The sequence below is a fragment of the Phascolarctos cinereus genome, unplaced genomic scaffold (genome assembly GCF_003287225.1).
Source record: "Phascolarctos cinereus isolate Bilbo 61053 unplaced genomic scaffold, phaCin_HiC Scaffold_725;HRSCAF=1366, whole genome shotgun sequence".
Lineage (NCBI taxonomy): Eukaryota > Metazoa > Chordata > Mammalia > Diprotodontia > Phascolarctidae > Phascolarctos > Phascolarctos cinereus.
In genome coordinates this window covers 1,766,170-1,787,918 of record NW_027556097.1, presented here as the reverse complement: position 1 = coordinate 1,787,918, position 21,749 = coordinate 1,766,170, and the positions used below count along the sequence as shown (strand labels likewise).

Here is a 21,749-nt window from a genome sequence, read left to right as displayed (position 1 = left end):
AACAAATTTAATACCCCTTCTAAATGAAATGGGCAGCTAAGTGGTGGAAGACTCATCTTCCTGAGTTCAAATTTGGCCTCACACATTTACTAGCTGTGTGATCCTAAACAAGTCACTTAACACTGTTTGCCTCAGTTTCCTTACTTGTAGAATGATCTGGAGAAGTAAATCATAAACCACTCCTGTATCTTTACCAAGAAGGCCCCAAAAGTGGTCACAAAGAGTTGGACACAACTAAAAACAGCTGAACAATTAAATGAAAATCCTTAAGATATTTGAGAACACCATTATACACCCTAAGCTTTTTGTTCTCTAGGTTTAACATCACCAGTTCCTTCTAATGTATGTGACATGGATTCAAAGTTCATTGCCATCAAGGTTATCCTTCTCTCTGTGTTCTTCAGCTTTTCAATGTCTTGCCTAAACTTAGTTCTAAAAACACAGGTCAATAGAGGGGGGAGTAGTTTGTAGCACAAAAAAAGGAAGGTGATTTACTGAAAATTCTCTATTGAAATGGCTTTGAAAGCATTCAGAATACATTTTAAAATCTTCAAAGTGAATTCATGATAATGAAGGAGCTAGTCTAGATTCTATTAGAGCTGAAACTACTGAATAATCAATGTTTCCATTTCCATTTCTGCTGACACTTTAACCTAAGAGTGATCAGACTTTGGAATGTGTTGTTTGGGAAAGCTGTGAGTTCCCCTTTCCTGGAGATTTCCAAGGTAGTGAGCTTCATCTGGAATTCATTAGAGAAGTTTATTCTGGATGAAGAAAAATGAAGTAGATGTCATTGACAGACCCTACATTCTCATGATTCTAAGAAATTAGAGAAATTTAGTATTTTCATAAGTTTCAGGATTTATGGCAAAGACTGATGACAACTCTAAAAACATACTTGTCCTTCTTCATACTTGCCAAGAAAAAATTTACAAATTGTGAAATGATCTCTGAAGTGATGAAATCATTCTTTTCATGATTACTTAAATTTTCTTATTTCTTTTTATTCTTTCTAGTAAACCAAAGTATAATTCTCCCCACCCCACCCCCAAACTCTGCTACAACTCTGTGTATATGATATAAAAACCTTCTAGCTTAAAAACAAGAATTTCCATCAATCATCTGGATCATCTGTCAATTCAGATTTGGGAATCATGCAGGCAAAACATCTGGATGGTTAACACAGCTTTTCTGGTTTTAATCCAGATGCTTTGTTGTTGCATAGATATAATTGGGCACTGTAGCTTTGCAGATGAATACATCTCCTATGTAAATAACAAGGAATTTTTTAAAATTGTTGTATCCTTACCAATGTCCTTTAAGGTATTTCAGAGTCTTAGAATAAAGGTCATCTTTCCTTTAGAGATGGTGAAGATGCAGGAATTAAGATGCCAAGAGACAGTGATTCTTTTTACGTGAATTCTTAGTGCCGATAACAAACCTGAGGGAAATGGTATTTATCTATATATGTTCCTAAATCTCTTTGTGGAAGCAATATTTAAAGTACCTTTACAGCATGAACAGATTCCCTAATGAATAAAGACAAAATTGTCTAGTAGGCCTTGTGGGCAATCATCAAATCACCCAAAGCATACCCAGATGTAACAATTAAAACTGGGCTGTGTCATCAGGGTGCACTTCAAATACAATGAAGAATTTCCATGTAGACTTCTGGGTATCATTAGCTTCTTTTCATGAGTATTTCCTTTGAAAATAGTACCTGTTGTTCACCCACTCCCCAAGGATAAAACAAAGTGTATTATTATTTTAGTGCCACCTTCTGCCCCAAATCCAGTCACTAAGTCCAGTATTTTTTTTCCTTTATAATATTTACTCCCTTTACAATGTTTCCTCCCTTTCTATTTCTATTGTGAGCATCTCTATTCAACTTGTAACTATTATTGTAATGTCCTTCTAATTGACCTCACTATCGCATACTCCTTTTTTTCTCCAGTTCAGCATGTATACTTTTACCAGAATTCTTCATTTGATCTGTGATTTCATCAGTGTGAGTATTGCTTCCACCAGTGCAAGTTGTAACCCATTTATGTTTCTTCATTCCGTACAATTCTTATCTCTTTTCTCCCATAAATTTGTGAAAAGATAAAAATGGATATTACTTCTGATTCCTACTGTGCTGATTTTACAATGTAATTGATTTTAATGTATATTGAGTTTTATAATTGAGTTAGTATCTGCCTGAACTCATTTTGCTCAGTTTCAGTTTTCCCTCCAAGCTAGTTTAAAGGTGTGGTAAAAAGGGAATGTTGTCATCTTTCAGGTAATTAGCCCCTAGGACATCTGCTTGTCCTCTGTAAGCCCCAATCAGCTTAACCGGATGCCATCTCCTCAAAACTCAAGTCATTTGTCTTTACCTGTCCTTGTGCAATTAGGGGAAAATTGCAACTAAGGAGAAAACTAACATGGTGGTTCTGGTCTCCTAACTAAGATTACAAGAGGCAAGTGGGTACTATAAAACAAGTAACATTTCTTAATTGTCAGAGAGGGCCATGATTAGCCATACCTGAATCACAACCCACTTTCCCCAATTTCAGCCAATTATAACATCCCACAACTACCTGAACCCTCTATTTTCCTGTCAAGAAAGAGAGTTGTCCCTTCTCATTGGGGTCACTGGCCTTAAGGAAGGGACTAGTCTGACCCAATTTGTGGGCTTATTAACATCACTATCAATAAACTCATTTTTATCAGCGCATGTACCTCAATTTACCTTTATGACATTTACTTGCCTCAAATCCTAAGAAGGAGATCTGTCAGAGACTTTCCTTTTCATCTTTCAATATGTTATAGGCACCAATACCCCTACCTTTGGTACAGAACCTACTTACCTCCTTTTCTAGTTTTACAAGTCCTTGACAATGTCTTTTACATTGCTTCTTATGCAGAAATCATCATCAGTAATATGTTATGGTCTATTCCCACTAACATCACCAAAGAATCTTTTAATTGACCTTTGAGTCATCTGAAATTTTATTCTTCTGGGATTGAGGTGGCTGATCATGGCCAGGATATTATGTATGTTAGAAATATGGGCTTGGGCTGTAGGGAGAAACAGTATCATTGTTAGTACTTCTCTATTTCTGAAATTTCTGGACCTATTAACTCATTGTCCATCTTACTATGACTTTCCAATATACCTACTTCTGGACTAACTCAGTAGCATATCCACCTATCCGCAATTCATTTACCCAGATAATGTATACGTTTTCCATTCACTTGGTTTCTCCTGGGTGCCTTATTAGAGTCCTCTCTTTTAGTTACTATGGATTTTGAGAAGGACCAGCAGTATTTGAAGGCTTGATGGGAAAAGCACAGTGTCATCCACAAACAAAAATTTCTTGGAGAATCTCATCATCTGTACCAAGAGTTCTTCATCTTTTTTGTGTCATGGACATTTTCGGCAGTCTGAAGAACTGAAGAACCCCTCCACAGAATAATGTTTTTAAAGGCATAAATTAAATGCAGAAGACTACAAAAGAAAACAATTATACTGAAATGAAGATGTGAGTTTTCCCTATCCAAATTCACAGAGCCCTCTGAAATCTATCCATTGACCTGTGACTCGGATTAAGAATCCCTGGGAATCACACGTCCATTTTGGTGTATTGTGTCCTCAATAACGTCTTCCTGTATTATGTCTCATTGGTATTTACAAACATACAACTGTTAAATAAAATTTTCTGTGAATTTTTCAAGGAATCTTGTATGATCCTAACAAACTATGGGAAACACTTTTTTAAAAAAAATACCTTTTTGCATTGCTTTTTGCTCTTTTGAATCAAATGCTTTGTTTGACAATCAAGAAACAACAAACACAGAGAGATCATGTATTCTCTAAAATTTCCCAGTCAATTATGGGACTGTGAACTGTGAAGACTATTGCAGAAAACTGCCTGGGAAAAAAACTGGTTCCCTCTTTGATTTTTATCAAAGATAGCCTTTATACATGTGTGGGTTTTGCACATGCTTAGATCACCTAAAATGGTATCACTCACATGGAAGATGGTAGAACTTTGCTTCTGGAAGAAAGGAGAACTGGCATATGTGTGGACATTCTGTATTGGCCTACTAGAGGTTTGGGAACATTGGCTGCATAGCCAGAATTGTCTGTATCTTTAAAACTCCCTGACTGAATATAGTCTACTTTCTTTTCCTGTATTCATGAACTGTAGTCCACCTTCCTCTTTCCTGTATGGAATCTGTCTCTAAAAAATAGGTCTGGGCTCTTTTAAATATTTAGGAATATATTGTAGCTCAAAGTATAAGATGATGATCTAAACAAATTTTTTTTACCAGACTACTTTTTACTTCTTTCAGTAGTTTTTGTCAAATAAAAAAAAATCCCCTAATTGTCTATATTCTTGGATTTATCAAATAATAGACTACTGAGTGAATGCTTCTAGATCTTAGTTATCTAATGCATTCCACTAATCTACTTTTCTGTTGTTTTACCCACTACCAGATGGCTTTGATAATTATTGCTTTGTATTATGGTTTGAGGTCTAGAAACATTAAACCCTCTTCTTTTTACTTTTTAAAAAAATGTATCCCCTGATATTCTAGGACTTTTAATACCTCAAATGAATTTTGTCATTATTTTTCTAATTCTATAAGGTATCCATATGGTAATTTGATTGGTATTGCACTAAATTTGTAGAGCAATTTGGATTATGTGGTCATATTTTCTATAATGCCATAACCAAGCAAAAAACAGTGAATATCTCTTCAATTATCTAGGTCTTCTTCTATTTCTACAAAAAAAAAATTATTTTAACCTTGTATTTATCTGAGTATTTGTGTGGTGTTCACATAACTCCTGCATAGCTTGAGAGATTAATTCATATATATTCCATAGTTGTTATCTGAAGTGGACTTTTTCTTCCTTTTATTCTGACTAATATTCAGAGTTATTTGGATTATTTGGTATTCTGGCACTTTACTGAAACTATTGTTTTAATGTTTCTAGGATTCTCTATAATTCTCTAAGTAAACCATCTGGAACTAGAGATTATTTTGCTTCCTCTTTGCCTATCCTTATCTCCCTCAATTTCTTTTTCTTACCTTATAGCTGTATATGACATTTCTACCACTAAGTCAAATAAATTTAAGACCTTGGAATTCTTGCTTTACTCTTGATCCTATTGGGAAGACTTCTAGTCCATTACAAATAATGTTAATTCTTAATTTTAGTTTGCTACTGTTGATTACCTTAAGAAAATATTACATTCCTATAATTTTAGTGTTTCTACCTTCAATCAGTGCCATACTTTGTCAAAGATTTTTATGCCTAAGTTAATATAATCGTGTGATTTTTAAAAATAAGTTATTTCTTTTTATTTTTAAACCAAACTTTTTACATCCTCCATTCTTTTTTCTTGCTACCCCTTCTTTTGCTAAGACTCTTTTCTATTATTTCTTTTTATAACAAATTATTTTCAACTAATAAGTATTTATTAACTAGTCTTTTGTTTGATTACCTTATTAACCACCATAGGTTTAAAAATCATGTCTATGCTAATGATATACCTAGTATCTTCCCGTTGCTGCAATCCTAAACAACCAACTGCCTATTGAGTATTTCAAAATGGATGTCCCGTAGGCATCTCAATATGTTCAAAAGAAAATCCATTTTTTTCCCCAAAAAACCTCTCCCCCAGTGAACTTTCCTATTTCTATGACCATTTTTTCAGTCTCCCACATTTATAACCTCAGCATTATTTTCAACTTCTCACTTTCCTTTATCCTATGTATTCAATTGGTTGTCAAATCTTCCCATGTCTGCCTTCTACAACATCTCTCACAAAATTCCTTTCTCTTAATTCACACAGCTACTATCTTAATTCAGGCCCTCATAATTTCTCCCTTGCACCATTGCAATGATCTGGTAATACATCCCCCTACCTCAAGTCTTGCCTCATGCTAATTCTTCTTCCGCACAGCTACCAGTGGTTTTCCCCAAGTGCAGATACGACCATGTCATTGTCCTACTCAAAAAACTCCAATGTTTCTCTACTGCCTCCAGGCTCTGCATAATACAAATATAAATAGGAGTTATTTGCAGTTTTCTGTTCAAGAGAGATCTTATAAAAAGCCAGAGTTTATTTTTCAGGATTTACAGCAGATTTATTCAAATGAAGAGGCTGATTTTGATATCTGACTTATCTCAAACCATAAAATAATTGGTATTCTCCAATTTGCTTTCTGCTATATAAACTCAGCCCAAGGGACATCAGGCTTTGGAAAGGATTATTGGAGGTGACATCCCTTGAGATTTACAAAGAAGCTTTCTGGTAGTGCTCTCTGCAATTGGGTTAGCAGATTGCATTTCTAGAGCCCAATTGGCTACATCTCTCCTTCATAGTTCTACAGGTAGCCTTAAAAGTGCTATTATTCAGACTATTACTCATGAGCCTCCATCCAGTGTGCTCCTTCCATTTCATTCATGTAGTTAAAATCTCCCCTATATGAATTGACCATTTAGATCATCTACGGTGTTCCCCCCATCTCATTCATATAGTTAAAATATTCCCCATATAAATTGAACATTTAGATTATAAGAGTACAGCAAGATGGATGTCAAAGACTCAGATTCTTGGGTTAAATCAGTATGTCAGATGACAATGCTTGGGTTTTGGAGAGCATAAAGATAGGGCACAGGTAAGGTCTGGTGGTCTTTCACATCACTGGAAGGAACAGAGTCGGTGACATCCATCTCCTTCAAGCTGTTTAAGCAGTTATACAGCACGGGTGTTTTCTGGGTTGTCTGGGTATAGAGTAGAGACAGAGAGAGAAAGGGAAGATTTGAGGAGGGCAGCTCTAGAGAAAATGGTTCTTCCTGCCTCCCATTCATTCTGGATGGTATCATCTAGTCAAGATATGTAATTAATTTTGCAATTTATTATTCACTGATGGATTGCGGTCCACAAAGGTTGTACCATTTTATAATTCCACCAATAATGTAATAGAATTCCTATCTCCCCAACCAGAGACCTACTAATGCCTCATTTTGTAATTTTAAACATGCTCTGACCATGAGTTAATATTAAAATACAACTATGCCATTATATCTTCTGTGTCCTTCCATAAATCCTCTTTAAGACATTTGCAAGATGCACTGAGGGCTCTCCTCTGAGTGTTTACATATGTTGTAGATAAGAATGTATCACTCACACTACTCACTAATTATCCCCTCACTACTATCATCACCAACTCACCCTCTTTTCCAGTCGTTTTTGTCGTTCAATCATTTTAATCATATGTGACTTTTTGTGACTCCATTTGGGTGTTGTTTTGTTTTGTTTTTGGAAAAAGATACTAGCATGGCTTGCCATTTCCTGTTCCAATTTATTTTACAGATGAGGAAACTGAGGCAAACATGGGTAAGTGATCTGCTCAGGGTCACCAAGCTAGTAAATATCTGAGGTCTAATTTGAACTCAGGAAAATGAGTATTCCTAACTCCAAGCCCATCACTCTACCTACTGCACCACTTACCTGCCCCTGTTTTCCAGTCACCATTGTTCAGTCATTTTCAATTGTGTCTGACTCTTCGCAACCCCATTTGGACTTTTCTTGGCAAAGGTATTGCAATGGTTTATTATTTCCTGCTCCAGCTCATTTTACAAATGAGGAAACTGAGCCAAACAGGGTTAAATGACTTGCTCAGCATCACCCAGCTAATAAGTATCTCAGGCCAGATTTGAACTCATGAAGTTGAGTCTTCCTAACTTCAGGCCCACCAATCTATCCATTGTGCCACTTAACTCCCCTGTCCTAGTCATGCATGACTTTAATGATGGTTTTATGGAAATGTTAGTAAATAAATTTTAGTAAACATAATTTTAGTAAATAAGTCATTCTTAGTAATGTATTACAACCTAACTTTATCCATTATGTATCTTAGGACCTACTATGTCTCTCTCTTCCTCTCAATCTCTTTTTAGCTTTTAATGATTTCAGCCAATTTGGTGAAATTGAAGCCCATATCAGAAATGTTTTCCTTTAAGATTCTCAAATTATTAAATATTTTGAAGAATTCTTTTGAAATGATATACTTGTGTAGCACATCTTTGGTAACAGAGTCAGAGTACAATTAAAAATGGAAACCTTTGGGTCAGAACAGAAACATTCAATGAGTTCTCGTTAAAATGATATAGGTGCTGTTACTGTACCTAATATATAGACAGATTCCCTTTATCTCTTATCCCTTTATCCCTTATCTCAAATGAGAGAGGAGAACTGAAATATGCAAAAGTGATGAATAATCTAGCATACTGAAGGAAATACTTGAGGGGCTTCAGGAATGATGAGGTGCCACTGAAAGAGGAAGAGGAGGAGGAGGAGGAGGAGGAGGAGGAGGAGGAGAGAGAGGAGAGAGAGAGAGAGAGAGAGAGAGAGAGAAGAGAGAGAGAGAGAGAGAGAGAGAAACAGAGCCATGAGAGTGAAGGGAAGCATTGAGACCACCACATACCTCTGCCATGACCTTTGCATCCTCCAACGTAAAGCTAAGACAAATGAAGGATGCCGTGACCCTGATATTGAGACTCAGATCTGAACTGACTGTGATCCAGACAGAAAAATAAAGTATACTGACTTTGGTACTATGTGATACTATGGAGGTAGATCCAGGTAGATCTATTCTTCAATCATCTCTGTCTTTCTCCCCAACTCATTCTCTCTCTAGGCAGAGATGAATCTACTTTACCAGCTCTTTTTCCTTTTCTGCTTCACCAATCATTTTAAAAGAATTTTTTTTCTAAAATATCATTCTGTGTGTGTGTGTGTGTGTGTGTGTGTGTGTGTGTGTGTGTGTGTGCGTCCATGCAGTCACTTGGACATGTGAATGACTATATGTAGCTAATACACACAAAGAAAAATTCTAATTGCTGAGATTTTTCTCCATCTGGGGGTTCAGAGATAGATAGGAAGATGTTATTGATACATACTTTTGTAGCTTTTTTGTAACTTTTTGTACACAGAGAAGAGCAAATGAACCAAAGTAATAGCTAGTCTTAAAGAGACTGGGGCTTGCTTAACTAGTAAGGTTGAGGAAAATAGACCTAGAGAAGCTGCTCTCTGAGATAATTGCCTTTTTTTTTTTATCATTTCTATCATATCCATTAGCTAGTATCCATTTTTTAACCACAGTCAAATTAGTTTGAAAAATATCCGGTCTTTGGGATGGGTTTCTGGTCTTCTTACTCAATTAACTAGTGGCTGGAACTGATTGGCTCATGGGTCAAAGTATACACTATGCAAATCTCCCTAGAGCCTATCCCTTTCAAAGACCTTAGGTGGCTAGTCAAATGTATTATTTATAATAGATACGTTGTGGATGATATTTAGAGCCCCTAGTGATGGAAAAATACTTATACACCATGCACAGATATCTTCATATGATACTTATTCATTCCTTTGAACATTCAGAATTTTCTCTAGCTGGTACAACCAAGGCCCGTCAGTAAGATTTGGAGATTTCATTAAGTTAAACAGAAGCAATTTCCAGCTTCACTTGAGGAATCTTTATTTTTTTATTATTTTTCTCAAGGCACCAAGAACCTCTTTGTTTCTCAGGCTATAGATCAATGGGTTTAATAGAGGAATTATCACTGTGTAAAACAAGAGTACATTATGTCCTGATTGTTGGTGACACCAGACCCAGGAAACACATATATAATTAAAAGCATGCCGGAGAATAAAGAGACAGAGAACTGATGCGCACTACAGGTGGAGAAGGCTTTGCTCCTGCCCTGTGCAGACTTAATTCTCAGGATGGCAAGGAGGATATACATGTATGAGACTAAGGTTGTCATTAGAGTGAAGGATTGTATAGAGACAGAGAAAATGAAAATCACTAGCGAATTGAGAGATGGGTCAGTACAGGAAATCCTAAAGAATGATAAAATTTCACAATAGAAATGATGTATTATATTCGTTCTACAGAAGGTTAATCTAAATAATAAACCCACATGAATCATGAGATGAAGAAAGCCAAGTGTATAGGAAGCAATCACCAGCTGGCTGCACAGTCCATTGGACATCCTCACTGGATAAAGGAGAGGGTTGCATATGGCTGCATATCGGTAATACGCCATTGCTGCCAAAAGGAAACATTCTGCAGTTGCACTGACTCCAAAGAAGTAAAATTGGGCAAAACATCCCAAAAGGGATATAATTTTATTCTTAGTTAAGAAATTCACCAGCATTTTAGGGGTCTTGGAAGAGGAAGCCCAAGCATTTGCAAAAGCTAAACTACTGAGGAATATGTACATGGGCGTGTGAAGGTGAGAGTACATCCAAACAAGCACAGCCAGCCCAATATTCCCCATCATGTTCTGAGGTAGATCACTAAGAACACCAAGAAGAGAGGGGTCCGAAGTTCAGGGAGATCTGTGAGTGCAGTGAGAACAAACTCTGTCACCCACATCTTGTTCTGCTCTGCCATGTCTGCACTGTATCTGCTGCTAGAATGAGAGATATTAAATAAAAAACACATTTACCAAAAGTCATGAAAGGTAGCACTCATGCACACAATAAATTGCTACTGGCTGCATATACTTTAATTAGAGTGATTTAAGGGTCAATCCACCTCCTTTAACAAATGTATTTTAAGGATATCAACCTTTTAGGATCTAGTTGTAAGATTTGTGAAAATTAAAGTGAATTAAAATATTTAAGTAATAATGATAGCTAGCAATTATATAGTGTTTTAAGGTTTGCAAAGCATTTCACTAATATCACTTGATTTTATCCTTGGCTGATGACTCTCTGAGGCCTCACTCAAGTCCAATTCACATGAAACTCAAGACATCACATCATGATGTTATTGACCCTCTTCAAGAATGAAGGACAAATAACAACTTCAACAACAACCCTGAGATGTGGGTACTAATATTATTCCCATTTTGTAGATGTGGAAACTGAAGCAGAGAGAAGTTAAATGACTTGCCCATGGTCACCTATCTAGTAAGTGTCTGAGGCAAGATTCATACTCAGGTTTTCCCAACTCCAAGTCCAGAATTCCATCTTGGGTTCTACCTGGTTTTCCTAACCTCCCCTAATTCTAGTGACTTCTTTCTTTTCATTATTTCCTGTTTGTACTGTTCATAATTTGTTTGTACATATTTGTTTGCTTGCTTCCCTCAATACATTGTGAGCTCCTTCAGGGCAAATACTATCTTTTGCTTCTTTTTATATCTATCTCCAGCACTTGGCACAGTGCCTGGCATATAGTAGGCACTTAATAAATATGTATTCACTAACTGACTGATCTAGCTGGGTGTTCAAAAATAAGACTCTGTTCCCCATCATGTAGGGAAAAATTAGTCATATAAACTTGGACAGAAATCATACTTCATTAATGTTGGTTTTTAGAGAATATATGTATGTTGTAGGAAAACCTCTGAATGCTTTTCATGAAAATATTTTAGAAGAATTCAATTCTGATTAAAATGTGCCCATTTGCCATCTCTAAATATGTTAGCATTCATGTGGGGTAACTATTTGAAAAGCTAGAATGCATCTTTTTACATTTCATGTGAATTTTTCTATCATTATGGCCTTGTTCATGCTGTTCATATGTGATTTGTGTCTATGTGCACCCATTTCTATATCTGTGTATGTTTTGTGTATGCCTATGTCTATGACAATGTCCATACCCATGTCTTAAGTCTAGGTGTCTGTCTCTAGACTCTTTCATTTTGAACTCATTCCACAGGGTTGCTAGGATGAAATGAGATGAGATGTAAAGGACTTTGCAAATTTAAAGCACAGTATAAGATATGTCAATTATTATCATTATTAGCTTTGCAGTGATAAATGCAGTAATAGGTCAGTTTATCTGGTCATCTTTTTTTCTTCAAAAGCCTTCAGTAGCTCCTTACTGCTTTCTAAATAATGTTCAAATTCATGAGACTGCTCCTTTACAATCTGCTTCTACCTATCTTCCTAAATTTATATTCTACAGTTGCCCTCCATGCAATCTGTGCCTCACCCAAAACTGAATTCAGCATTGTCTGCATGTACCCTACAAGGTGGTAGAGAGGATAGAGCCCTGGACCTAGAGTCAGGAAGACCTGAGCCTAAGACACTTACTAGCAGGGTGACCTTAGGCAAATCATTTAACCTGTTTGATTCAATTTTCTCAACTGTAAAATAGGGATAGTAATAGCATTTATTTCCTAGGGTCATTATAAGGAGCCAATGAAATAACTTTTGTAAATTGCTTAGCACAGTGCATCATACATAGTAGGCATCTATTAAAATGTTTGTTTCCTCCCTTTTCATTTTATTTCCTTCCATCTTCCCTAATTTACTTCTTTCCTACCTACCTTATTTCCTTATTTCTTACTTTCTTCTTTCCTTCCTTCTTTCTTTCTTTCTTTCTTTCTTTCTTTCTTTCTTTCTTTCTTTCTTTCTTCCTTCCTTTCCTTCTTTCTTTCTTTCTTTCTTTCTTTCTTTCTTTCTTTCTTTCTTTCTTTCTTTCTTTCTTTCTTTCTTTCTTTCTTTCTTTCCATTCCCTGCCTTATTTCCTTTCTTCCTTTCTTCCTTCATTCCTTCCTTCTCTACTGCCATGCTTCTGCTCAGGTTGTTCTTACACTGGGATTGCTCCTCACTTCTTCCTATTAAATTCCTACCAATCCTTTAAAGCCCAGGTCAAATACCACAAGTCGGAAAATCCCTCAAATCTCATGTGGCTCTTTGTTTATATGCTTCCAAGGCATTTATCATTTTTCTATTATGTATTATTTCTCTGTCTCTGTGTCATGTCAGCCTCACTGCCTATAAGTGTCATAGGGACAGAGGTTTTAAAAATACTTTTAAACTGAATTCAATTACTAATGTAATAAACAACGATTCATCATTCCTTCTTCTTTCCTTTCAAATATATTCCTTGTCACAGTGTCCAGTATATAGTAGGAACTTAATAAATATGTGTTGATTGATTACTCAATTAATTGATAGCATTTTCTAATCCCAAAAGATGTTAAGTATATTGTTTATACGATCCATTCTTCTCACTTACTCCCCATGAACACAAGCAATTGATCCCACCCAATTCAATTTGACAAACAGGTATTACATAAAAAGGGTTGTGCCATACCTCAAAACAAAATCTCAAAGTTGTATTCATGAAAGCTGAACACCTTTCAATTCATTTCTATTAGTGGAATAAAATCAGTCAAGCAAGTTGAATTCTGGGGACAAATCAGGTCATACTAGCCAGAATTTATTAAGCCATTACTATTAGCCAAGAACTGTACTAAGCACTGGTGATACAAAAAAGAGGCAAACATACTTTCCCTTCTGGGGCAGCTCTGTGGCAGAGTGGATACAGCACCGGCTCTGGAGTCAGGAGAACCTGAGTTCAAATTGAGGTTCAGACCACACACTTGACACTTACTAGTTATGTGACCCTAGCTAGGCAAGTCACTTAACCCCAATTGCCTCGACAAGAAAAAAACCACTTTCCATCCTTTCAAAGAACTCACATTCTAATTGAGGAGACAGCATAGAAATTACTATGTACAGACAAGACATGTATAGAGTAAGTGGAAAGTAATTTCAGAAGGGATAGCAATAGCACCTGAAAGGAGACCAAAAAAGAAATAGAATTTATTTAATAGATGAATCCAAACAATAATGACACCATATTTGGCTTAAAAGTACTTTGAATTCTACCTAAGCAAACAATTTTCAAAACAAATTATTAATTATTTTTCCAGATATCTTTAAAACACTGGTCATTCTATGATCATTGGTTTAGAGGGGGAAAAATAACAAAGTAATTACTTGAATAGTCCCAAAGGATAGAAAAAAAACTGGGCAGAATTTTCGGAAAGTTGGATTCTAAATACATTTATAAAATTAGAAATTGCCTTAAAGAAATAAATTGACTTACAGTAACATTAGAAAAACAAATGTCATTCTAGTACAGTAGAAAACAACTGAGGGGCCACAGTGAGTCATTAACTGGCAACAAAATAATGATGTGATTCATTCCTGAGATGGATGAGTGGAAATACCAAGAAACAGCAACCACACACCAAAAAAAATTAAGTGATAATTCTTTCTTGATTACCTGAGCAGAGCTCTGAACAACAAAAAAGAAAAGTTCTATCTACACGGTGCTTGCATTAGAGAAATTTTAACTAGGCCTAAAATTGGGTCCATTCAATTCACTACAGCGTATCAATAGTTTGTACCATGTAAGAGAAATAAAAATTGGCGTACCTGCTCACTCTTTGGAAGGACCAGAATAGTCAATCGAGAATCTAATCAAATGTTGAAAGGCTACACTTGATTCCTGATGAAAATATTAATTGCATTTGCATCATGTTCTGCTTTGTCCAGAACTTCACAAAATAATTTATTTCATTACTTAATGCATCTAAGTGGACACCTCCAATAATCAAAGTTGTAGAAACCTTGCATGACACAGTCATGTGAAGGAATAATAATGTTTTTCTTATGTGAAAATGTAGCCTATTACAAGAATTATTGGCTATTAGAAGGATCATTGGGAACAGGAAGTTTTGACATTTGTCTTTGTGTCCCAGTTGGCTACCCTGGTGCCATGAGCATAATATGCATTCAACAAATGTTTAATGAATTAAATTAAATGAGTTTTCCTAGGAAGATTTCTGAGTAGATTCCCAGAAATAAACCTAAAGGAAGTTACTAGGAGTTATTTTTCATCTTCACTGGGAATGGAATTCAGGAAAATTATTTTGAGAGCTAACAGAATCACACAAATTTAGAGCTAGAACGTATTTCAGCAACCACTTCGTCAAACTCATATCCAAAAGGAATCCTCACTATTATATACCTTACAAATGGTCATCTTTACTTTGAAGGGCCTCTAATAAAAGGAAATATACCAACCCCCAGCACAATTTATTTCACTTTCAGACAGCCCTAATTATTAAGAATTTGCTTCTTGACATCAAACCTAAATCAACATTTCTTCTACTTCAACTCATTGTTTCTGGTTCTAATTTCTGGGGCCAAACAAAACAAATTTAATACCACTTCTAAATGAAATGGGCAGCTAAGTGGTGCAGTGGACAGAGTGCTGGACCTGGAGTCAGGAAGACCCCATCTTCCTGAGTTCAGATTTGTTCTCAGACATTACTAGCTGTGCGACCCTTAACAAGTCAAACCCTGTTTGCCTCATTTTCCTTGTCTGTTGAATGATCTAAAGAAGTAAATTATAAACCACTCCAGTATCTTTGCCAAGAAGACCCCAAATAGTGTCACAGAGAGTTGGACATATCTGAAAACAACTGAATAATTAAATGAAAGCCCTTAAGATATTTGGAAACACAATCATAACCACCTTAAGCTTTTTATTCTCTGGGTTAAACATGACCAGTTCCTTCTCATGTATGTGACATGGATTCCAAGTTCTTTGCCATCATGCTTATCCTGCTCTGTGTGTTCTCCAGCTTTTCAATGTCCTGCCGAAACTATTTGAGTTCTAAAAATCCAGATTAATAGAGAGGGAAGTACTTTGTACCACAAAAAAAGGAAGGTGATTTCCTGAAAATTCTCTATTGAAATGGCTTTGCAAGCATTCAGAATATATCTTAAAATCTTTAAAGTGAATTCATGATAATGGAGGAGTGAGTCTAGATGTATGTTAGAGCTCAAACTAATAATCAATGTTTTCATTTCCTTTTCTGCTATGACACCTTAACCTAAGAGTGATTAAACTTTGGAATGTGTTGTTTGGGGAAGCTGTGAGTTCCCCTTTCCTGGAGATTTCCAGGGTAGAGAACTTCATCTGAAATTCATTAGAGAAGTTTATTCTGGATGCAGGAAAATGAAGTAGATGTCGTTAACAGACTTTATTTTCTCATGATTCTAGGAAATTAGAGAAATTTAATATTACCATGAGTTTCAGGATTCATGGCAAAGACTGATGACAACTCTAAAAACATACTTGTCCTTCTCCACACTTGCCAAGAAAAAAAATGTACAAAATGTGAAATGATCTCTGAGGTGATGAAATAATTCTTTCCATGATTACTTAAATTTTTCTATTTCTTTTTATTCCTTCTAGTAAACCAAAGTATAATTCTCCCCACCCCACCCCCAAACTCTGCTACAACTCTGTGTATATGATATAAAAACCTTCTAGCTTAAAAACAAGAATTTCCATCAATCATCTGGATCATCTGTCAATTCAGATTTGGGAATCATGCAGGCAAAACATCTGGATGGTTAACACAGCTTTTCTGGTTTTAATCCAGATGCTTTGTTGTTGCATAGATATAATTGGGCACTGTAGCTTTGCAGATGAATACATCTCCTATGTAAATAACAAGGAATTTTTTAAAATTGTTGTATCCTTACCAATGTCCTTTAAGGTATTTCAGAGTCTTAGAATAAAGGTCATCTTTCCTTTAGAGATGGCGAAGATGCAGGAATTAAGATGCCAAGAGACAGTGATTCTTTTTACGTGAATTCTTAGTGCCGATAACAAACCTGAGGGAAATGGTATTTATCTATATATGTTCCTAAATCTCTTTGTGGAAGCAATATTTAAAGTAACTTTACAGCATGAACAAATTCCCTAACGAATAAAGACAAAATTGTCTAGTAGGCCTTGTGGGCAATCATCAAATCGCCCAAAGCATACCCAGATGTAACAATTAAAACTGGGCTGTGTCATCAGGGTGCACTTCAAATACAATGAAGAATTTCCATGTAGGCTTCTGGGTATCATTAGTTTCTTTTCATGAGTATCTCCTTTGAAAATAGTACCTGTTGTTCACCCACTCCCCAAGGATAAAACAAAGTGTATTATTATTTTAGTGCCACCTTCTGCCCCAAATCCAGTCACTAAATCCAGTATTTTTTTCCTTTGTAATATTTACTCCCTTTAAATGTTTCCTCCCTTTCTATTTCTATTGTGAGCATCTCTATTCAACTTGTAACTATTGTTGTAATGTCCTTCTAACTGATCTCACTATCTCATATTTCTTTTTTCTCCAGTTCAGTATGTATACTTTTGCCAGAATTCTTCATTTGATCTGTGATTTATCACTGTGAGTATTCCTTCTACCAGTGCAAATTATAACCCATTTATGTTTCTTAATTCAGTATAATTCTTGTCTCTTTTCCCCAGTAAATTTGTGAAAAGATAAAAATGGATATTATCTCTGATTTCTGTTGTGTTGGTTTTACATGTAATTGATTTTATTCTATACTGATTGCATGGGACAAGTGAAAGTTTCTCATGTAATATGTAAGCTATGCTCCATAAGTGTAGTGAGGCTTCAGCATGAACTGGACCTAAGTTTCACTTCCGCTTTTGGGGAAGGGGGTTGTGCACCAGCTGCCCACCCCCTCCCTTGTTTTGTAACCACCCCCTCTGTTGTTTTGTGCCTTAACTTTACTGAATAAGGCAATCCTCTAGCTCCCAAAGTGTTTTGAGTAAAATGTATCTCTTGGGTTCTAAATATAGACTGTGAGGTCTCTTGCCTCAGCCAATGAGGATAAAGAGATTGAGACAAACAGTGGGGAGGGGGGCCTTTTGGAGTTGTTCATCTAACACCATATATACTGCTTGCTGTTGTTTGTGCTTCGCCTCTCTACACCAGTCTGCCCTGGGTAGGAGACGCCCAACTCTCTCACGAGACTTGCTAGAATAAAACCTTCTGTTTTCTACCTGGAGAAATCTCCTGAGTTTTTATTTGGTAAGTGGTCTCAATCTCACTCACTGATTTTTATAATTGAGTTAGTATCTGCCTGAACTCACTTTGCTCAGTTTCAGTTTTACCTCCAAGCTAGTTTAAAGACGTGGTAGAAAGGGTATGTTGTTAATTCTCAGATGTCCCTAGGACATCTGCTTGTCCTCTGTAAGCCCCAACCAGCTTAACCTGATGCCATCTCCCCAAAACTCAAGTCATTTGTCTTTACCTGTCCTTGTGCTATTAGGGGACAACTGCAACTAAGGAGACAACTAACTTGGTGGTTCTAGTGCACTAACCAAGATTCCAAGAGGCAAATGGGCTCTATAATACAAGTAACATTCCTTAATTGTCAGAGAGGGCCATAATTAGCCATACCTGAATCACAACCCACTTTCCCCAATTTCAGCCAATTATAACATCCCATAACTGTCTAGATCCTTTCTTTTCCTGTCAATAAAGCAAGTCTCCCCTTCTCATGGGGGTCACTGGGCTTAAGGAAGGGACTAGTCTGACCCACTTTGTGGGTTTATTAATATCGCTATGAATAAACTCATTCATATAACTCCTGCATAGCTTAAGAGGTTAATTCATATATGTTCGATGGTTTTTATGTGAAGTGGACTTTTTATTCCTTTTATTCCTACTAATATTCAGAGTTATTTTGATTATGTCATATTCTGGCACTTTACTAAAACTATTAATTGTTTTAATGTTTCTAGGATTCTCTATAATTCTGTAAGTAAACCATCTATCATCTGGAATTAAAGATTATTTTGCTTCCTCTTTCCCTATCCTTATCTCCCTCAATTTCCTTTTCTTATCTTATTGTTCTATATGGCATTTCTACTACTAATTGTTGCTTTACTCCTGATCCTACTGGGAAGACTTCTAGTCCATTACAAATAGTGCTAGTTCTTAATTTTAGTACAGTACTGCTGATTATATTAAAGAAAAATTATATTCCTATAATTTTAATGTTTTTACCTTCAATCAGTATCATACTTTGTCAAAGATTTTTATACCTAAGTTGATATAATCATGTGATTTTTAAAAATAAATTGTTTCTTTTAAATTTTAAACCAAATTTTTATGTCCTCCTTTTGCTACCCCTTGCTTTGCTAAGACTCTTTTCTATTTTTTTTATAAAAAATTACATTCAATTAATAAGTATTTATTTACAGTCTTTCTTTTGGTGACCTTATTAACCACCATAGGTTTAAAAATCATGTCTATGCTAATGATATACCTAGTATCTTTCCTTTGCTACAATCCTAAATAAACAATTGCCTAGTGAGTATTTAAAAATGGATGTCCCATAGCCATCTCAATATGTTCAAAAGAAAATCCATTTTTTCCCCAAAAACCCTCTCCCCCAGTGAACTTTCCTATTTCTATCGAGGGCATGACCATCCTTTCAGTCTCCCACAGTCATAACCTCAGCATTATTTTCAACTTCTCACTTTCCTTTATCCTATGTATTCAATTGGTTGTCAAATCTTCCCATGTCTGCCTCCTACAACATCTTTCACAAAACTCCTTTGTCTTAATTCACACAGCTACTATCTTAATTCAGGCCCTCATAATTTCTCCCTTGCACCATTGCAATGATCTGGTAATAGATCCCCTTACCTCAAGTCTTGCCCCGTGCTAATCCATCTTCCACATACCTGCCAGTGGTTTTCCTCAAGTACAGATACGACCATGTCATTGTCCTACTCAAAAAAACTGAAATGCCTCTCTATTGCCTTCAGGCTCTGCATAACACAAGTATAAATAGGAGTTATTTGCAGTTCTCTGTTGAAGACAGATCTTGTAAAAAGCCAGTTTGTTTTTCAGGATTTACAGCAGATTTATTCAAATGAAGAAGCTGATTTGATATCTGACTTATCTCAAACCATGGAATAATTGATATTCCCCAATTTCCTTTCTGCTATATAAACTCAACCCAGGGGACATCAGGCTTTGGAAGAGATGGCACTTCTATCCTTGAGATTTACAAAGAAGCTTTCTGGTAGTGCTCTCTGGAATTGGGTTAGCACATTGCATTTCTAGAGCCCAAGTGGCTACACCTCCCTTTCATAGTTCTACAGGTAGCCTTAAAAGTGCTATTATTCAGACTATTACTCATGAGCCTCCATCCAGTGTGCTCCTTCCATTTCATTCATGTAGTTAAAATCTCCCCAACATGAATTGACCATTTAGATCATGCAGGGTGTTCCCCTCATCTCATTCATGTAGTTAAATACTTCTAATATAAATTGACCATTTAGATCATAAGAGTGCAGCAAGATGGATGTCAAGACCTTAGATTCTTGGGTTAAATCAGTAGGTCAGATGGCAATGCTTGGGTTTTGGAGAGCATAAAGATAGGGCACAGGTAAGGTCTGGTGGTCTTTCATCTCGCTGGAAAGAATAGAGTAGGTGACATCCACTTCCTTCAAGCTGTGTAAGCAGTCATATAAGAGGGGTGGTTTCTGGGCTGCCTGGGGATAGAGTAGAGACAGAGAAAGAAAGGGAAGATGTGGGGTGGGCATCTCTAGAGAAAATTGTTCTTCCTACCTCCCATTCATCCTGGATGGTATCATCTAGTCAGATGTGTAGTTAATTTTGCAATTCATTATTCACTAACAGATTGCGGTCCACAAAGGTTGTACCATTTTATAATTCCACCAATAATGTAATAGAATTCCTATCTCCCCAACCAGAGACCAGCTAATGCCACATTTTGCAATTTTAAACATACTCGGACCATGAGTTAATATTAAAATTCAACTATGCCGTTACATCTTCTGTGTCCTTCCATAAATCCTTTCTAAGACATTTGCAAGATGCACTAAGAGCTCTCCTCTGAGTCTTTAAATATGTTTCAGATAATAATGCATTATGCACACTACTCACCTATTATCCCCTCACTACTATCATCACCAACTCACCCCCTTTTCCAGTCATTTTTGTTGTTTAATCATTTCAATCATATCTGACTCTTTTGACTCCATTTGGGGTTTGTTTGGTTTTTTTGTTTGTTTTTTGGAAAATATACTATCATTGCTTACCACTTCCTGTTCCAATTTATTTTACAGATGAGAAAAGTGAGGCAAACATGGCTAAGTGATCTCTTCAAGGTCTCCCAGCTAGTAAATATCTGAGGTCTGATCTGAAATCAGGAAAATGAGTATTCCTGACTCCAAGCGCATCGCTCTACCCACTACATCACTTACCTGCCCCTGTTTTCTAGTCACCATTGTTCAGTCATTTTCAGTTGTGTCTGACTCTTTGTAACCCCATTTGGACTTTTCTTGACAAAGATATTGGAATGGTTTATTACTTCCTGCTCCAGCTCATTTTACAAATGAGGAAACTGAGGCAAACAGAGTTAAGCGACTTGCTCAGTGTCACCCAGCTAATAAGTATCTCAGGCCAGATTTGAACTCATGAAGTTGAGTCTCCCTGACTCCAGGCCCACCACTCTCTCCATTGTGCCACCTATCTCCCCTTTCCTAGTCATGCACGACTTTAATGATGGTTTTATGGAAATTTTAGTAAAGAAGTAATTCTTAGTAATGTATTACAACCTAAGTATATCCACTATGTGTCTTAGGACCTACTATGTCTCTCCCTTTCTATCAATCCATTTTTGTAAAGCTTTTAATGACTTCAGCCAATTTGATGAATTTGAAGCCATATCTCAGAAATGTTTTCCTTTAAGATGCTCAAATTATTAAATGCTTTGAAGAATTTTTTAAAAAATTGCATGCTTGTATAGCACATCTTTGGTCACAGAGTCACAGTACAATTGGAAATGGAAAACCTTGGGTCAAAATAGAAATACTCAATGTGTTCTGATTGAAAGGATATAGGTGCTGTGACTGTACCTAATATATAGACAGATTGCCTTTACTCTTATCTGAAAAGAGAGAGGAGAGCTGTAATTTCCAAAAGTGATGAGTAATCTAGCATCCTGAATGAAGTACTTGAGGAGCTTCAGGAATGAGGTGCCACTGAAATAGGAGGCAGGGGAGAGAGAGAGAGC

The 21,749-nt window shown here is 36.2% G+C and overlaps 1 protein-coding gene across 1 annotated transcript; it reads right to left on the bottom strand.

The window, feature by feature from the left end:
* Nucleotides 1-9,625: 9,625 nt before the first annotated feature.
* On the bottom strand, nt 9,626-10,351 carry LOC110201999 (olfactory receptor 5AC1-like). Its single transcript, XM_020977948.2, has one exon. It carries the CDS (start codon nt 10,349-10,351, stop codon nt 9,626-9,628), a length of 726 nt encoding a protein of 241 aa, XP_020833607.2.
* Between the last annotated feature and the right edge of the window lie 11,398 nt (nt 10,352-21,749).